The sequence below is a fragment of the Mustela putorius genome, unplaced genomic scaffold (genome assembly GCF_011764305.1).
Source record: "Mustela putorius furo isolate JIRA1106 unplaced genomic scaffold, ASM1176430v1.1 tig00003845_pilon_pilon_pilon, whole genome shotgun sequence".
Classification (NCBI taxonomy): domain Eukaryota; kingdom Metazoa; phylum Chordata; class Mammalia; order Carnivora; family Mustelidae; genus Mustela; species Mustela putorius.
In genome coordinates, this window is record NW_025421998.1 from 53,970,416 (window position 1) to 53,990,917 (window position 20,502).

The window sequence follows — 20,502 nt, forward strand, 5'->3', positions numbered from 1 at the left end:
TTTCTGGTTATTACGATTAAGGGAATCATTTGTTTGTTAAAGAGAAGAGCCAACAGAGAGATACTGAGAAAGCAGGAAAGGAAAGGCTATGGGGTAGGACCCACAGCCCAGAGAGAAGAATGTGTCGTGAGCAGAAAGAAGGGCTCTCCCACCACCAAACTGAGAACAAATGATGTCAGGTCAGCAGATGATGCCACAGTTCACATTCTCCGGGGACAACTCGGTGTCTGTTCCGTACTTGCTGACTGTTGGGCAAGGAAACTTTAGGGCTTTTCTCTTGCAGAAATATTTCCTGGGGCAGACTTGAGATTTTTCTTTCTTAGGAATCACTGATAGCAAATCCTAGACACTATCCAAGAGAATGCTCTCCAGGTACACAGACTTAATCTCCACCACATCCAACAGCCACTGATTCCAGGAGAGTAAGAAAGTACACTCAAGTACTGTCCCTTCTCTAACACCTATATTCTGGACACATCTATTTTGCATACAAATTCTTATGACAAAAAAAAAAAAAACTGGGATGGTAGAAAAATGAGAATTAGATTTTTCTTGCAATGTCTGATATCATGAATACAACCTTCTGTTCAACCTTCTAAAGGGAAGTTAATTTTTCACAGGATCTGGCCTCTGTAAGCACAACTAGTAGCCTTTTACCAAATACCAGTAAAATGTGAAAGTGACAGGTTTCACTGAGTCCAGGATATTTAGTTACACATTCATCCAAAATCAAATAACATTAGTTACTACTGATATTTTTGCATTTTATATTGAAGATTTGAAGATTAGTAGTTAATATTTAAGTAAACAGCTAGCATTTCAAATACTAGCAAAACCAGGTTTAAAAGTTCAATTTTTGTTAAAATTCCTATACTCTTAAATAATTATGCACTCTGATAAAAATAAACAATCTGTTCCCACAGCTAGAATAAGCCTTTTCTGTAAACAATGGAAATTTTGGAGGGCTTAGTGTTTCCTTGGGAGAGGGGGTGATGAGTAATAACAAAGACTAAGACCAGCTGATTTCATAGCATTTTTTATACAATATAAAGTAGTAAATGGCAATTTTCTTCACCTATGGTCCTAATACAAAACTTGTGCCCAGTTCCATCATGAATCTTTTTTTGAGAAATACTCAAAAAATGTTTACTTATCCAGTATTTGTTTCCTATTCCCCAAAGAGCATAAAATGAGAATCTAATTAAGAAAAGTCAGGAATATAAAAGGTAGTTTTGGGACATAGGAATGGTGGACTTGAAGCTGATCTCCCACTTAGAAGATGTTAATCCGGCACCAATTCAGAAATCAAGAATGCCAATGGATTCTTACCTTGCTTAAACATGTCAGGCAGACAAGGCAAAGTTAGGCAGGATAAGGACAACAAAGGAGAGGAGGTAACAGGGTGGAGGGTGGTGGCAGCATTAGCGTAGGTAGGGTGCCAAGGGCAGACAGGGGTCTGAATTTTAGAAATCACCACTGTGGGGAGGATATTAAATAAAGAACTGGGTGAGGACATAGCCAGAGTTAAGAGCAAACAAAAAAGTCTGAGGACTGGGGCGCCTGGGTGGCTCAGTGGGTTAAGCCTCTGCCTTCAGCTCGGGTCATGATCTCATCGCCCTATTATAGAGCCCCGCATCTTTCTCCCTGCATTGGGCTCTCTCCTCAGCAGAGAGCCTGCTTCTCCCTCTCTCTCTGACTGCCCCTTTGCCTACTTGTGATCTCTCTCTCTGTCAAATAAACAAATAAAATCTTAAAAAAAAAAAAAGAAGAAGAAGAAGAAGAAGAAGTCTGAGGGCTGAGCACCAGGACACTCCCTGTTCAGAGGTCAGTGTTTCCAAAAGTAGGTTTTATTATTACGCAGGTATGGTGAGGCCAACAGACAAGGAGATGATTGCCATTGAAAAGATAAATCAGTCTGGGGACAATTAGGTCTTAATAATTCGGAGTCTTCCATTACATGAACATGGAGAGGTCTCTTATTTAAGTCTTGATTTTTTTTTATTACTCATGAAGTGTTTGACATACAGCTCTTGCACACTTTTTAGGTTTGTACCTAAGTACTTCAGAGTGTTTTTTGTGCTAGTAAATAGAAACACAGTTGATTTCTGTATACTGACCTTGTATCTTATGACCCTGCTAAACCAGCTTATTACTTCTAGTAGGTTTTTTGTAGATGCCTTGGGATTTTCTATTTATATAATTGGGTCCTCTGCAGAAAGAGGTGGCTATATTGTTTCTTCTGGTCTGTATATCTTTTACTTCTTTATCTTGCCTTATTGCACTGACTAGTGTTGAAGAGAAGTGATTAAAAGGATATGTATTGGGGCGCCTGGGTGGCTCAGTGGGTTAAAGCCTCTGCCTTCAGCTCAGGTCATGATCCCAGGGTCCTGGGATCGAGCCCCACATCGGGCTCTCTGCTCAGCATGGAGCCTGTTTCCTCCTCTCTCTCTGCCTGCTGCTCTGCCTACTTGTGATCTCTGTCTGTCAAATAAAATAAAATAAATAAAATCTTAAAAAAAAAAAGGATATGTATTAGCCTCGTTCCCTTCGTGGGAATGTAGTCAGTCTTTCACTATTAAATTAAGCCATAGGTTTTATGTAAGGTTTATCAGATTGAAGAAGTTTCCTTATATTCTTAGTTTTCCAAGACTTTTTATCCCGGATGGATACTGAATTTTTTTCAAATGCTTTCTCCATATCTATGGAGTTTATCATACAGTTTTTCCTGTTAGACTAAATCTGATGAATTATACTGGTTGATTTTTAAACTTTGAAAACCCTTTTTTCCTGGGATAAACTCCAGATTTTCATGATGTATTATCACTTGTATATATTGATGGATTCCATCTACTACTAAAATTTGTTGAGAAAGTTCCTGGTTTTCACATTCACTTTCTCTTTCTGAACTTTGTCCTAATCATGCTGGCCTCTTAAAGGGTCTTATATTACTCACATAGAGTTGCATTCCCACAGGGCACAAACTTGTACTTCATACAAACCTCATGGTCAGTGAAAGTCTGATGAGGAAGAGTACTGGTGACAAGTCGTTGCCTTTTCCCAGACCTTCTCCCTGCCCCTTTTCTTTATCTAAAGCTAAGAGGAGCAAATTCAGTTATCTAAGGACTCCAGACTCCCTTCCAAATAATAATTGTTTATAAAGCTAAATGCATGGAATTTCAGGAGTGTCAGCCAAGTGGCGGTAAGTACCATGCTTGATAAAATCTTCATCATAATGGCATTAATCTGACTTCTTTACATAGTAGTTTACAACTTTGATTTAGTTAACATTCACGGTTCCTACCTCTTAACCCAGCACTTTCCGTATGGCTGACTTTACAGAACTGTAGACTTCAACTTTGGTATATATCAGCCTCACCTTTAGAACTTAATATTAAGTACGAATATGATTGTCTGAGCTCTCCATCCCATGCCTAATTCAACAGATCTCATATTACGCCTCCTTCTTTTTGAAAGGGTCATGGTTGAGAACCACTGCCACAGAGGTCACTTCCAAGTTCACCTTCTGCCTTCATTTCACATCACTGCAGCCCGCCTTGCCACAGCTCCTTCATCTGGAACTTCAAACTATTTTAAGAAGTGTTCATCATTACTGCTACGATTGATTTTATTACTCTTGTCACTTCCAGGCCAGTTTAGGTCAAGTGACAAAGCCAATTCTTCCCCATTTTTTAAGTAGGGAGACACCTTTTATGTAGAAATGGATCACAGAACCATGAACTCTGTCCATGTTGATTAAGCAAACATACGACAAAAACGTTGCTGTGAATTCAAGTAACAAACTGTATTTTACTTCTTTCAGAACCAACGACACACAGGTAGGTCATTTTCTTTCTTCAATGTAAAGATAATGCTTGTGTTCCCTACGGGGGCTCCATCTGAGACGTGCTCCCCACTCTTCTCAAAACCTGAGTTCCTCTCGCTGTGACTCCCTGCGGCAGCTGTGGCGACCTACCTCATGCTGCCCAGACATGCCGCCGCTCTTCCAAGCTGCAGGCCTGGCACCCTGTGCCATCTACCTCAAGTATCCTTTTGCGTCTCTGCCTAGAGCATGGAATAATGAATGCTATGAAAGTCATCTTTTTCTTTTTTTTTTTTAAGAGAGGGAAAGGGGTTTGAGGGTCAGGGGTAGAGGGGAGGGGCAGGGAGAGAGAGAATCCCAAGTGGGATCCTCGCCCAGGGCAGAGCGCAACGCAGGGCTCCATCTCACAACCCTGAGATCGTGACCTGGGCTGAAATCAAGAGTCAGACATTCAACTGACTGAGCCACTCAGGGGACCCGCTAATAAACTCACATTAACCTGCTGGACTGAGGTTAAGATACCATTTAACTAAGCACCCTGCTAAATAAGAATAACAACAATAAACATGTTTTTGTTTTTTCAATAGTTAGAATCAGGAAGACAGGCTGGGATGCCATGAGAGGGAGCTGTTTGAACAGAGGTCATAGGGCTGAATGTACTCTCTGTGGAAATCACAGCCAGACCCTTAGGAGCACCCGCAACACCAGCAGGCACACAGGAAGTCCCACCAGCCAGGCAGGAAGAACAGACACTGGTCCGGCCAGGATGGACAAACCCAACTTGTACCAGCCTCAGGCTCCACAGCAGATGACAACAGAACACCCCAGTTATACCTCAGGGATCATTAGAAAAGGGACTGCCCATCCACTAGGCAAAATCAGTGGGGATGGGAAAGGGTCCACCCTGACAGGAGAGCCTTCTCTACCAGGCTTAAGAGATCAATACCACTCACCACATACCAGAGACTGTCTTCCTGAGGAACAGGGAGTGGGCACAGACTGAACCTTTCTACCGCAATATGCTCCACAGCCTTTTACCTTATTAGAATAACTTAACTGGATTAAACTACAATTATGGGCTTCTGTCCCTTCTTTCTGGCTACCTAGCAAGATGGAGGTTCACGTGGACAATAAATAATAGATTGCTGAGAGGAAAAATGAAGACATGACATTTTTCTTTACATGTCTGGGTGTAGCATGAGTTATCTTTGAGCAATCCTCTAGAACTCCTTAAATAACAGCTTAAATGGAAACTGCCCTGTAATTGGAGAATACAGTTTCGTGTATTTGAGGTTCATAGACTCAGTCCTCCAGAGCCCTACTGCTCCCTGGGAAGCAGGCAGCTGCTGTAAGGGTGGTTAAAGTGAAACAGCCAAGCTTCCTCACAGAGTAAGTCCTCCAATTTCTCACTAGTCCTGAAGGTAAGATTAGGCTGTCTTTCCCTGTGCTCTTACTTCAGCATTTCTAAACAACACCACCCCCCCACCCCACCCACCACAAAATTTAAAACAAAAACAAACAACAAAAAAAAAAACAACAATTTAAAAAAGAGCTAGAAAAAAGTCCATTCTGGAGGACTTGATTTGGCTTTCAGTTTGAATAAAATACCATGACTGCTATTTTTTTCTCCCAGAGACAGTACTCTCAACACTCCGTTGAAATTATCTACTCAGTTTGGATGTAAAAGCTATTTGGTATAGAACGGGATTTTCCCCCCTCAAATTAGCCCAGAAACCTGCAATAGACCCATTTGCCATCCTCCTTTAAGCTTTCTTTCCTAAACGAAAAAAAAAAATCCACTTTAAAAGGATACATTTGTACAGAATTGTGTTTACATAGAGACGTTAAGTGGTTTCCTCCCATAATTTTGCAGAGATTTAGAAGACAACAAATTAAAGGGACCTAATGCAGAATCACATATACAGACCTTAATAGCCTTCCAATATCAAAAGGACCACAGGACAGGATTTTCAGCTCGTGAATGGATGATGCAAGTTAATGAATCAAGAGGACCTGAGAGGCCATTTCAGTAGAATGGATAAAAACGGATTAAGAGAGCAGAATGGGTAACACAAGACTAATGACACAGAAGAATGGAAAATTTTCAGAAGCAAACAGCAAGCGCCATTAGTTTCTGAAAGTCGAAGAGACAGGAACTGGAGACGTTGTGTAAGTTTTGTAGTCATAGTAGGACTTGGGCTCCCCCTTGAGGGGTGGGTAGAATTTGACTAGATAAGGAAAGGGGTCCTAGAAGGAGCAGAGCACCGCAGGAGCAGGAGGGAATAAGCGGGGTGAGATGGGGGTTAGAATGAATGGGGATCACCAGATGAGAGCAGAAGCTACGACGGGAATCACATGCATCGAGCCGCAGGAAGGCTGAGCCATCACAGCTGGAAGAGGACAGTGTCCCTAGGCACCTTTTCTCTGACCATAATTTCTTCCAAGTCTGGATAACCTCAACCTTGGCTTTCCAAAATTTAGCCAAAAATTTTACCCTAGCTTAGAGGTTTGCTTAACTGTAGCATAGAAAAAAAACTATATATTTGTGTATTATATACACATATGTTATACATGTGTATACACCTATCTCCTGCCATTAGAGACTCACTGTGGTTCATTAACTTTACCTGTTTATAGTTAGTAGTTATAAGAAGGAACAGATGGATCTATAGCTCCCCAGTGACAACTGCCCCAGAGGAATGACCACTGCCAATGTGCATGTTCACACCACCACCAATAAAAAACCTGCCAATAAACAAGGCACGAGTGATTCTCAACTCCAGAGGTGTGACGCTGGTGCTCAGTGATACGTGTGACAAATGACTGCAGGTAATCTGGAACTAATATTAGGAACTGAATTTTGAAAGTAATTTTTAGATTCTAGAGGGGACTCGGGTTTCCCTGTAACAAGGTCATCTCCCCCAGTAGCATTCCAATCCGCTGCCCAAGTCAGGGAGAAAGCAGTGGAGCGAAATCATGAGGACTGCCTGCAAGCTCATTTCAGCTGCCCTCACGCCCCTGGTGACCCGCGTGCACCCAGGGGGCTGGCCCCTCCTCCTTCTTGCGTGCAGGATGGGAACTGAAGGAGAGCTGCTAGAGAAGGCCAGTCCCACGGCATCAAAGCGAGTCACAGTCATCTCATCTCTAGCTTCCAAAGCACACGCTCCTCGGAAAGCTTATTAAAGTTTATTAAAACGCTCCTTGACTTTTCTCAGGAAATTCCGACCTCTGTTAAAAGCATCTTACACTGAAGAACATCTTCTGTGCTTAGACAGTTGAATGAAGAATTACATTTGAATTTTGCCTTACCATTCCAAGGTCCTCTATGTGCAGTGGTGCTGGTCAAGTCATAACCATTTCAGAGTCTAACATTTTTATAGCTTCTGTTTATAGTGTCTTAGAAGGGGAAATTGGAATGACCCCTATAACTCCTGGAACAAACACACTCTGGCAGGAGTTAGAAGAGTGGGTATTAGATCACATGGGCATGGATGCAAACCCTAACATTCCACTCACCACTCGTGTGACCTTGGACAGGCCAACTGACCTCTGTGCCTAACTTTCCTCACTTAAAAATAGTGACAATAGTCCTAACTTCTAGAATTCAACTGAAGATGAAATAATACAAAGCAGTTAGCATAGTTCCTGACATAAGATAGGTTTCTACAGTCAACCTATTAGCACGGTGTCTCATTACTATCCTAACACTTATTTCTTTTCTAAAAGCCTGGATTAACTATCCAGTTTTGTGGTTTTTGTTTTGTTTTGTTTTTAAGAGTAACTGATCTTTGTGATGATTGTAGGTGTTTCCCCTGGAACCCACTTTCCTACCCATGAGATAAAAATGACACCACTTGTTCTGCTGATCTCACAGACCTGAGAGTCAACAGTATGGGAACATATTTGGAAAACCGAATATGGAAAAATTATTGATGGAAAGTTTTAACTTGAAATTTACTATTCCAAAATAAGCTTATCATGAATTCCATGGAAAGACAAAGACGTGTCAACAGCACCATATCATGACTCAAGCTCTGTGCCCAAGGCTTCTCTAATGAATTTTAATTCATTTTATTCATATAGTGATTCACTATCTTCATGTGATTGTGATTCACGTGTTTTAATTTGCCAAATGTTGCTTCTCACTTATTTTCAGAAAGGTCTGTTCACTGAAAGCTCTCTTTCTTAGGAAAGTCACGATGTGGAGAGCAGATAATATGTCAGTTATTATTTTATTTCAACCTAAGCCAAATCATCTTTACCTCTAATTTAGATTACTGCTCATACAGTGATGATTAAAGTAGATAGAGAATAGCACAGCTGGCCAGGCATCCGCTTCTGTGATTCGAATACCACTTCAGTCATTTTTTTAGCTGGATTTAATTTCCAGTCATTTCTTTTACCTTTCTCCAGTCATTTCTTTTACCTTTCTGAACTTGCATCTGAGAAATGGGAACGGGACAGCTATCTCTTAAAGGAGATGGTGACCTTAAACAGCAGAGCACAGTCCCAGAAACAGGAAGTGTTCTCTAAGTTGAGAATAATTTTATATCAGAACAAAAGAGCATCTACTTACAGTTCACAGATGCCAGCTCTAGCCGGAATGAGAGGTACAAGTTGCAGTAAAAGCTTGACACCATTCTGCCATTCTTCTTCCCTTTCAAATTCACAGTACAAGTAGCTACATTCATCAGAAGAAAACTGGTAGAAAACATAGGTATCTTGAAAGTATAAATTCTGGTCCACTGTTGGAAACAAAAAAGGGAAAGATCTGTTTTTAAAAGTCTATTATTTAGAGAGTCATAAACCAAATAATAAATTAAAAGCCCTGCTAATTATTAGGGAGAATCAAGGCGTAGGACTATAATTACATCGTCTAAGTCCATTCATGCTCACAATCCCACTGAATTAAAAGGGACTTACTGACCAATCTATTTTTATTACTTGAGGCTTTAGCCAGCATATTCATATGGGTTTTACGATTCTTCAGCTCCACAGACAGGTGAAATCAGTAACGATTCAAAAAGTGGGGAGAATTTCTGTGTGTCTCAAAGCAAACAAACAGATTTAATTACTGGAGTGGTATACAAATACAAAACTATCCCAAGTTTCCAAGCCGTGGCTCTCAATCAAGAGCAACTGTGACACCTAAGGGACATTCAGCAATGTGTGGAGACATTTTTGGTTTTCACTACTGGAGGGTGCTACAGGCATCTGGTGGGTACAGAAAGTGACACTGATGAACAGCCTATAATGCACAGGGCAGGCTCCTACAACAGAATTATCTAGCTCAACATGTCAGTGCCACCAAGGCTGTTTTAAAAGGGATCAAGAATTGGAGACTAAACCTAAAAAAAATACTGACACAAATTTTTTTGCTCACCAAAACATGAGACTCAATGAGCAAGCTGGTAACATCCCTCAAAGGTAGTTACCACTTTTCTAAATCATAGTATCAGGTGCTGGGTATTAACGACTCACTGAAATTATAGCCACATCCCCATCTGTACTACACTGGGACTTGGATAAGCCTTTCCGAACCTTACTATGTTCTCTGACCCTCAATATTTATTATCTATGGGGACAAAGGAACTTCCGAGTGACCAACTAGCACCTGCATGATGAAGCTAAATTAAGACTCTGAATTGCTTAACTTCTAATCCTTTAATTCCCTGGGCTCAACTAAGAAAAGCATATCTGCCATCTATTTTAGTTGCTAGTTAACATCAATTCTGCGTTCTATTTAAACAGCTAATTTTCATAGGTCATATCTCTAATTGTTCATGATTAGTCAATTAAAAAGGCATAACATTCCACTCATAACATTCCACTCATATCAGTTTCTGATAATTATTTTAAGTACAGCTAGATAAATTAGACATTTAGAGCAACTAAAGATGTCACTGATAAAAAAAAATTTTTTGTGAGCAGACTTCTGAGTAGAGGAGAAGGTAAGGGAAAGACGCTTAGACATAGTAGTCTATGAATCAGCAAGTACCTACTTATTTTTACAAAAGGTGTGAGAATTAACAACCAAAAGATGACTGGTCATTTTTGTTTATAAAATGTGAGAGAACGCAAATATTTACCTGTGGAAACAATTTCCATTGTAACAGCCTCTAGAAAATCAGGTAAATTTTCTTCTGGTAGCTTAATAAAATTAACACTTCTATGCTTCACAAAACATGAAATACTGACCTGATAACATAATTCCCATATCCAGTAGGAGCTGCCAGACCCCTATGGCCATAGATCTGCACTGGACAAAAGGACAGTGTTCCAGAAGCCAGTCTACCAGCTCTGACCCAACACAGCTCCTCCTAGAACAAAAGGAAAACCTTCCATAGTAAGACAATATTGCCACTCATTTGCCCAAGAATTGATATTTAATATTATCCTTTCCAAGGGACTCAATAATAAATGAACAGGCAACTCTTACTCATCTTTCCAATTTCAGCTCAACTATCATTTCCGTAAGAAAACTTAGAATCACACCTTCTTGTGCTTTTACTTCAAATCACCTACCATGTAGTAATTGTACATCTTTCTGAAAGAGTAATATTGGCTTCCGTCACTTCAGAATCATTTTCAGGATATCAGGGACTACAGACATAACTCACTGCTAAACCTCAACAGTGAGAACATTCCAGGCACAAAGCAAATTCTCAAAACATGTAGTTGAACAAATGAAGGAATAAATGTAGTGATCCTTTATATAAAGATAATGCTTCTTGGTAAGATAATTACCTCAAGGTGATGGTGATAAACTTTTGTTCAACTCTTTATAGATTTTTATCTAGCCTTTTTGAGAACAAAGTAACTCCAAGAAGATTACACAAAGTCAGGACCACAGTGAGCGGTAAAGAATTTTGTTTGCTACTCTCCAAACACATTAAATCTTAAAATTTGTCTCAAAGAACAATAAATATGACCATTATTTTTAAAAAGTATATTTTATTTATTTATTTGGCAGAGAGAGAGAGAGAGATCACAAGTAGGCAGAGAGGCAGGTGGCGGGGCGGGGGTCGGGGGGAGCAGAGAGCCCAATGCGGGGCTCGATCCCAGGACACTGAGATCATGACCTGAGCCGAAGGCAAAGGCTTAACCCACTGAGCCACCCAGGCACCACCACAACCATTCTTTTTAATATCATCTAAGCAATCTAGCTAAGCAGCCTAAGTCGTAAACTCATAAACCTACAAACCCAGATGTGTCTGATGGATTCCACTAACCACACATACAAAAATATCCCCTGTAATCTGTCTTAAAATACACAGCTATATTCGAAGCACGCCCCAATCTGGGCATTACAAGCAGTATTTTCATGCCTACTTTTTCATCTTTATCAGCCTCAGCTGAAAACCCAAAAGAAGACAACTTGCTGAAATACAGTTTTCATTTGCAGAAATTTCACTGAAAATCATTCTCCCTTATGAAAATGTCACCATTTATTTTTTTCAAAGATGCATCGTGTAAATGGTTGTCTTTATTCAGTATTTGGTATTTAAGGACCAAAACACATCAACATTTATTTTATACCTAAAACAGAAAAAATACTGCTTATTTTTTGTGACTGGCCATAGCCATCAATACCTAGAAATCACATAGTAACCAACAATGTCAAGAAATGCCATGAGGCCCTACATTTTCAGGGGTAAAAGGAAAAATAAACTTCTGTGCTGAGATATTTGTTTTGTGGTTTTGGGTCTGTTTGTTTTTGTTTTTAATGCCCAGCGTGGGGCTTGAACTCACAACCCCAAGATCAAGAGCCGCAAGCTTTACGGACTGGGCCAGCCAGGCACCCCTCTGCTGAGGTATATGAACAAATATTCCAGCTTTAGGTAAAGCATCCTTTTTTGGGGGGGCGGGGGGGAGTGTCACTATTTGAAAGATACTCTAAGGCAATTAGGGCAATACCAGACACATTTAGTTGCAGGTTAGTGTTAAGACATTAGAAAGATTAACTGTCAAATAAATGGATGTTTCTTGAAAAGGGAGAAAACAGATCACAATAAACTAGGCAATCAGACAAAACAGTCAATATTAACTTCTAATTCTATAAGACACCTTTCATGTTAAAGGCTCAAAGTGTTAATTAATTCCTCAACACCTCTGTCAATTAGCCAGCATCTTTGAGCCTGTAAAACACTTTTATCCTATGGATTAAAACACTGTATCATCATAATCCCTATTCTAAGAACAATCCAGTCAGTCCTCAACCTGCTCTCAGCGTCTGACCACCCAGAACAGGACACAACCAAACATTTACTAAACAAACCAAACTGCAAAAGATGGCTAGATGGGTGAGTATGTTTGCCTTGCTCACAGGCGATGGAGAAGTGTCCTAGACTGGGGCTCCTCAAAATTGTGTTTAGGAGCACCTGGGGGATTCGGTTACTGTGTAGATTCTTACGCAGTGTGGCTGAATGGGGCCCAGATGACCCTGGTGACTACAAAGCCCCAGTCCACCAGCTCTAGCTTCTCACTGGGAAGGGCTCACTCTGTCTTGGGGAGCAGAGCTGAGTCCACACACTGAAACATATCACCAGAACACTGCCATGACAATAACAGCTCATCGGAGCTCCCCACCCCAGCCAGCAAGCTATGTTTCAAGTGCTCGGGATCCCTTTCTTCACCCCCAACTTTCTTAAGTTGTGTTTCAAATCTCCTTCAACAACCCATCTGCATGAGGGAAAGCCCCATTAGGAACAGAGAGCAACACTATGATTAATATCACCAAAGCAGACAACATGAGGTTAGGGGCCCCTGCACTGCACTCCTCTCCTGACTTGCTGGCCAGGGCTGCAAGAATGCAGCTACCATACCTAAAGCTTACAGGACTCAGGGGAGAGCAAGGAGGAAGAAAAGGGATAGATGGAAGGGAGCGATCTCAACACCCAGTTCTACCTCCTAGGGTATTTTCAGTGTTGTAGCGGATCCAGAAACCGTTTGAGTACATGTAGATCTAACTGCAGCTGCACTATGAGGCAGGAACACTGGGATATGGAGGTGATCAGCTACCAGGCTAAGTGACTGCTACAACATAACACTAAACATGATTTCAGCTCCAGTTTCTGGTCTCCTTCTGTCTCTAGTTACACTTTTAGCAATTCATTCATGGTACTGCAGACAGAAAGAACCCTAATCTTAAATGTAAATGGGGTGACGGTATTTAGAGACTTACTTGAAGTCTCAGAAACCAGTATGATTTTTTTCTAGAGCGCAAAAGGAAAAGAAAACATCTCAAAGTTTTGAAAGTAATTCTCATGTAGCACATGGGGACCACTTCACCTCAATTTACTACCAGACAAAGGAAAACGACTCATCCTAGGCAATCACATTGGCACTGTCTTTAGATCCCGGGCACTAATCAGTCTTTATATTGTGAAGGACAGGAAGTTCTGGCCCAACCACGGGGACTCTGAAATAGCACAGCACATGCTCTCTCCCCATTCAACTCCCACCGAACCCTAAATCTGTTCTAACTTGGATAGATGGTTCTTTTCCATGAACCTCATTAACGTACATCTCCCAATGCTTTTTTCAATCTCTATCCATGGAGACCACGTAGAGCACTGAGAGCAATGACAGGTCTTACACAGAGACTTGGGTGCTAGCTAAAAAGAATCGCAGGAGCCAGCTCATGTTCAGACCCAAAGCTTTATTCAATCAGTTTTTATTTTTTAAAAATGAAAAATAATTAGATACGTTTAAAATTGATATCAAGTATTAAAAAAAAAAAAAATTCAAAAGGCTCTATGTGAAGTGGTCCAGCCATGAGTGCAACTGCTGTTCTCACCTGTCATGTCTACTTGGCCCGGACTCTAAACTGAAGGTTCTTAGACCTCGGGCTATGAATTGCTTACAGAGGGTTGGAAGGTAGGGGGTAAGCTTTTTTCAAGAGGTTCATGAGTCCGTATATACAAAAACATGCTTTCTCAACAGAATAGATCATGTCTAACCTTGGTCATATTTTTCAAAACCTATATGTATACTAATGTGGTTAATTTAATGTGGGATATTCGGTCACATGGGCGGCTCAGTCGGTGGAGCATCTGCCTTCAGCTCAGGTCATGATCCCAGAGTCCTGGGATCAAGTCCCGTATAGGGCTCCTTGCTCAGAGTCTGCTTCTCCCTCTGGCCTTCCCACTCCGCTTTTGTGTTCTGTATGTCTCTCTCTCAAATAAATAAGTAAAATCTTTTTAAAAATTTAGCATGGGATTTTAAAGTATTAATTCACTGTAGTTCTCCCAGCCTCCCCTCCCTCCCTTGCTCATTGGTACCTCAGATTCTGCCAAGAGTCTGCTTAGAAAGTAGTTGGTAGCATGGGACAGTGATGAGAAAAGAAACATTAAGGAATTACCTAGGGTATGGATAATAGTTACATAGGTGTATATAATAATTAAAAAATTCTTCAAGCTGTACCCTCAAGAACTGTGCATTTTAAGTCATGTCTCAATAAAAAGGAGGTCTTCTTACTCAAAAAGGTTGGGAATCACTATACCCCAAATCCAGGCCATGATGAAATTTTTCCCAAACTGTGACAAAGGGAAAAAACAGGAATATTACAATGAGTTTGTGATAAAGATAAAGTTAGTTAACTTAATGAAATGTCCTTATTCTGAGAATCTTTCCTACCATTTTTAAGATTTATTTATTTATTTGGGGGGAAGGGGCAGAGGGAAAGATGGTCTCAAGCAGACTCCACTCTGAGCGTTTAGCCTGAGGCAGGGCTCTATCTCATGACCCAGAGCTCATGACCTGAGCTGAAACCGAGTCAGGTGCTTAACCGACTGTGCTACCCAAGTGCCCCTTTCCCTTTTTTTTTTGGGTGTCATTTATTCTGAGTACTCTTCCTATTCTTTACAGTATATTGCAGTCTCATTTCTGTAAGAAAAAATGGTAATAAATTTTTTTCTTTTTGTTTTATTTTTATAATGTAGTTTTGGTATTTTTTGGTATGGTTTAGTACCCTGAGTTGATAAAATTAAAAGTTCATAATTCACTTTTGTTTTTTCTTTAAATGGCTCAATGAATTGAAAACACATCCTCAATTTTCTAAGTGACTATTCTCTTAGTCCGGCTGTACTTCAAAACTGGGCATTAGCCCATCCATCCACTTTCATACCCCTGTCCTTATTCACAAGCCAAGGTGGAGAAATACTAACCCTTTGCCACCTGCCCTACCCTTTCCTTGCAGCGCCCAAGGAGGGGCTCATCCTCACCTGGCAAGTTAGAGCAGAATTCCTTCTCCCATTCAATATCCCAAAAGTCCTCAAAGAGCCTTGATAAGGTCCTTGAAGAAGGGACCTATGCTTATTGATGTCCCAAAGCAGCACATGCCAAGTACAAATATTATAAAACATCACATTTCAGAGGAAGCAAAACAGACTCTCTCAGGAACCCATCCACTTGCACCTGGAGAGCCCATACCCTGACTTGAGAACCAGGAGTCTACTGTCTAAAGAGAAAAATCACCATCAGTACCCCAAATAGACACTTCAAACAAACAAATCCTCCCAGTAGTGATAAGCCCAGCTCTCTGTGATCAAGGTTATGATTTCAGCACATTTTTCTTTTATTATTCAAGGAGAATTTTTGACAAGGTATTAGAAAACTGTGTTACCTGTAAAATCCCTTGAGGTTCACTCTGTCCTTTATCAGGTCAGCTGCCTGAACGATAATAATATTCCTCAATGCTCTTCCTGCACAAGAAGAATTCTCTCCATAAATCTAAATGGAAAAAGACATTCTCCATAAATTTACAATAATATGACAATTTGTAAGCTGCCAATAGCACACTATAAAAAAAAAATCATGCCCACATTCCTAAGTTTAACAACACTTTAGCCTACGTAGTTACAGACCAACTACTACCCATTTTATTTTTGTTATTGGTCCACTTGCCCTCTTACGTGACAGTAACTATTTTCCAAATAAACTGCTTTAACTATAAATAATTTTTATACCAAGTTTCCAGAATGAAATGTTTTTTTTAAAATAGGGTTTCTATCAACATAGCAAACTGAAGCATATTTATACTACATATTACTGTGCCATATTGATAATGCATTCATGTCAAAGTCTTGGAAGATGGGAAAATACGTTTTCCTAACGAGTGAACATCTCACACTGTGACACGATGTGATAGGCTGCTGTCTGCTTTGCTTTTAAGCTTCCCTCTGCTGCAGAGCTCATTGTTAATTCCAAGCACCCTGGTTTCATCTACTTCATGATTCCACCTAGCAGATAAAAATTTTACTTAACTTCCTTTTTCATCCTAATTCACCCATACGCATCTCTGATTCTTAGAGGATGAAGGATCCAGAGAGGTCCACGTCCTACTTTATATATTACCTCCTTTCTTTGTATGTGGCACGTTCCTCCACAGTGCAATGCTGTTTCACAAACAAAGAAAGCTAAGTAAAAATGAACTGTCTTGATGCTCGTGAAAATTAGTATATACTGGGAATGTACATGACATCTGTTTACTTATTTCCTGGTGAACTCTTTCTGCAGCTACACTACTTTGCACCTATAAAATATTTTATATCTTCTCTTGAAGCAAACCAACTAATAGTATATTGACTATGACCTGACAAGGAACATTTCAACCCTATCCTTACATTTCCTAATATTCCTAGTGTCACTTCCTAAACACAACCTGATGAGAAAGTGTGAAGGGCAGGAAATGATTTTTTTTAACATGTTGTAACTGTATATAAAGCAAAACAAAACAAAAATAGCAACAAGTCAGCTGACAGAAAGAACTACCCTAGGGTGAGGGATGGGCTGAATGGGTGACGGGCATTAAGAAGCCGCCTGGCATGACGAGCACTGGGTGTTCTATGTGAATGATGAATCCCTAAATTCTACTCCTGAAATCAGCATTACACTGTATGTTAAGTAACTAGAATTTAAATAAAAATTTGGAAGAAAAGAAAAAATATTACCCTAAAGGAAGGTCAAGTCAGCTCACCCTTGACAGGTTCTGACAAGGTATCAATGCTCATTCACTCAGTCTTTCAAAAACCATCTAGTGAGGGCGCCGGAGTGGCTCAGTGGGTTAAAGCCTCTGCCTTCGGCTCAGGTCATGATCTTGGGGTCCCGGGATCAAGCCCCGCATCAGGCTCTCTGCTCAGCCGGAAGCCTGCTTCCCCTTCTCTCTCTGCCTGCCTCTCTGCCTACTTGTGACCTCTGTCTGTCAAATAAATAAATAAAATCTTTAAAAACAAAAAGAAACAAAACAAAACATCTAATGAGTGGCTCTCAGACCCCACTGAGATGCTGGGGATACAGTAGTGAACAAGACATCTAATGAGTGACAACAAACATCTAATGAGTGGCTCTCAGACCCCACTGCAGGTGCTGGGAATACAGTAGTGAACAAGGCCAAGAAGTTTCAGACCTCACAGTGCTCACAGCCTCCTGTTACTTTTTAAAAAAAAGAAAAGAAAAAAAGAAAGAAAAGAAAAAAAGGAACTCTTTGTCAAATGATTTTTAAATACAGTGAAGGCTCCCCATCTTTTTTCAACAAACCTAGAAATACTCTACTAATAGATAACTACAATTAAGTCCCTGTTATACCAAGTTTTTAGAATATTCACTCTTTTAAAAATGCAGCATTTCTATTAATACAGCAAATTGAAAAAATATATATTTAACTCGGCCATATTGATAACACACTCATATAAGGGCTTGGAAGTTGGAAAAATATTTTTTTCCTATCTGGTGAACATCTCGTACCATGACACAATTATCAGAGCATTTCAAAAAACTTCATCTGTGTTATCCCCAGGTGAAGGAGACAGCGTGGGAGACAGCATGCCCAGGAGGAAAGGGAAAAACTGTAACTAGAGAATTCTACATCAGGATTCATAAATCCGTTTCACAAAATGCAGTGAGAGAAAAGATCATACCTGGGAAGGCGTGTGTTCAAGGTATGGATTGGAAATTCTTCTGGATAGAGTCTATTTTGAAAGAAAGAAGAGGGGAAAAATTAGAACTAAACAAATCTTTGTACCAGCAGGGTCAATGTCTACAATGCGGCGGGTCCAGCAGTCGTCCAAACCAAAAAAAAAAATGTGCTTCAGTCTCAAGTCATGGGCTATAAAGGATTCATGTCCTTATTCTCATTCAGTGCAAGCATCTGGTCACCATTCATTGCAACGGGACAGGTTATTCTGTTTAAACAGCTTCCATGGGGTGCCTGGGTGGCTCAGTGGGTTAAAGCCTCTGCCTTCGGCTCAGGTCAGGATCCCAGGGTCCTGGGATCAAGCCCCGCATCGGGCTCTCTGTTCCCAGGAGCCTGCTTCCCCTTCTCTCTCTCCCTGTCTGCCTCTATGCCCACTTCTGGTCTCTATCTCTAGCTATAAAATCTTTTAAATAAATAAATAAATAAATAAATAAATAAATAAACAGCTCCCAACCAAAAGGATACAACTTTAAGGAGGGCCACGAAAAGATGGAGGTTTTCATAGTTGGGATTTTATTCTCTGAGTGGTTTGATTCTGTTTCTCCTTTTCATCTTGTTCCCCACCTAACACAGACTCCCATCACTGTACATCTACACCACTGCTTCAGCCTCTCCATGGATTTCCCGGACCTCTGGTCACGCTCCCCACAGGCCATCCTGCAAACCTCAAAACTGAACATAGGTCCCCTGCTTTACAGTGGGTCTCTTACTGCTTAGGGAGTCCGTCCGACCACCACGGGCTGCTTCCAACAGGTTTCAGTATTCTCCCTCCAACTTCCTACAGGACAAACCTCCTCATCAGAAGAGCTTGGCACTCCCACCTGCCTCTGCTCTCACCACTCTCCACACTGGAGAGCCCTCCATCTTCCCTGACACTTTCCTGAGCCACACCAGACTTCGAAGTCCAAGTTTAGTGCAGTTCGCTCCTAGGTGAAGCTCCTCCCACCTGCCCGGGTCACTGGGGTTTGGCCCTCCTGGCAGCTCTGTTATTCCATACAATCACAGCAGCTCCCAGATGCTCTGCATGGCTGGCTGGCATTCTATGTGTGCATTTGCCCCAACTATCTTCACAAGCTCCTGGAGTGGGTGCTGACAGTTTACACTGCTTTGCTCTTACAGCATAGAGCGCATAACCTTGCAAAGAAATGTTTACTTTGCTATTCACTTGTTTATAGATATGTACATCTCTGTATCAATTTAGTAAGTGGTTACTGAATGATTTGAATTGTAGTGGCTCATTTTTCGTACCTAACGATCCAGTAGGCAGCACCATCACCCGCATATGCTTAAGCACAATAGAAAACTAGTATCATTTCCCATTGTGCTTTGGAAAACAGAAAAGAGAAACTAACATTTATTGAGCTCCCAACCTATGTTTAAAAGCTCTTTACAACTCTATTCCAAGGCTTGCTGTCTTTTGAGATCCCATCGTTTTTAGTCTGCCGCCTCCACTTCTCAAAATCATTGGCTGAATTACAAAACATGGCCTGCCAGTCATCACCTTTCAGCATCTGAGCCTTCAACCAAACCTTAGTCTAAGGCACAATTCCTATTCTGCATCCTCTCCATGCCACATGCCCACCCCACCCCCGTTACTTATCTTAATTAAACTGGAAGAAATATACAAACTCTTTCCAGAGATGCCAATTGGTTTACTCTGCTAAAGATGTGCAAAGGCTTAAAAGAAAATTAAATTTACGAAGGTAGACAGGCCATTTTTAATTCCCATGTATTAAAATAAAACACCCACCCACCCCTTCTGGTGTGGTATTATACACATTCCCAATCAGCCCTTCTCAGGCCTTCTGTCGTCTGAGCCTATGTAATATATTCACTTATTGAAATACCAAACAATTTAAAATTTGCATATGCACTAGCTTTATCATTCGAGGATGAATCATCATAAGTGATTTTTCTCCCCCTAAATAGAGAGACTTTTAAAAGTCAATAAGGCAGGCCAGAACTGACAGTCTTTATTACTCATCTAATTGCCTGAATCGGCTCACAAAAGCAACTACTTCACATGATTTAGTTAAAAAAAAGAGAGAGAGAGAGAGAGAGAAAGAAAGAAAAGAAAGCTTTTAGGTAGAAACAAGTTCTCAAGAACCAGGTAGAGGCACATTCACAAAAGAAAGCAAACCATTTCCTTTCTTTCGGCTGCCAACCTAAATCTGGCCGTCTCCACACTAGTGTTACACTCACACAATTCTACTTCACAGAAACTTCCCCATGGATAGCTGGTTTCAAAAGATTGGTAAGGTGAGTAAATAAAGCCATGCGATTCTTCCATGCAGACTAGATAACAGATAAGCTACCAGCCCACAGGGAATCGACAGGAGCAACACAACAAGAACGGCCTTTTCCAGAACACAATACCTACATTTGTTGTCAGAAACTCCTGTGAAGCGCTCTCCTAACTGGTCCCAGGAGGGCTCTGTTTCATTAACGCTCTAGGACAGCGGCTCTCAAACTCAGCTGGGCTCCAGGAAGCCCCAGAGCTCTCTGCAGAACTCTGTAAAGTTCGGATGTGTTCAACTTAAAACAACTCTCCTAACTATGTGCTTTAGAGACCGCTTTTTTTTAGTTGTTGATATTGACCCAAAATAGCAAGCGTCAAAGACCTGGAGAAAAAAGAACATGGAATAGTCTATGCATGACCTCCTTTTTAAGAGGTATTAGGAAATTATGTAAGTTTGTCAGAGGAACA

General features: G+C 40.7%; 1 protein-coding gene across 2 annotated transcripts in view; it reads right to left on the reverse strand.

The window, feature by feature from the left end:
• Positions 1-20,502, reverse strand: part of RAPGEF5 (Rap guanine nucleotide exchange factor 5) — a 223,277-nt gene that overhangs the window by 166,699 nt on the left and 36,076 nt on the right. For both annotated transcript variants that reach the window (XM_004743361.3, XM_013051672.2), the window contains exons 2-5: positions 17,740-17,790; positions 15,447-15,553; positions 10,019-10,140; positions 8,397-8,565 (exon numbers count right to left, since the gene is read on the reverse strand). In XM_004743361.3, the coding sequence (XP_004743418.2) occupies positions 8,397-8,565; positions 10,019-10,140; positions 15,447-15,553; positions 17,740-17,790 (449 nt within the window). The remainder of the gene's footprint in view (positions 1-8,396; positions 8,566-10,018; positions 10,141-15,446; positions 15,554-17,739; positions 17,791-20,502) is intronic.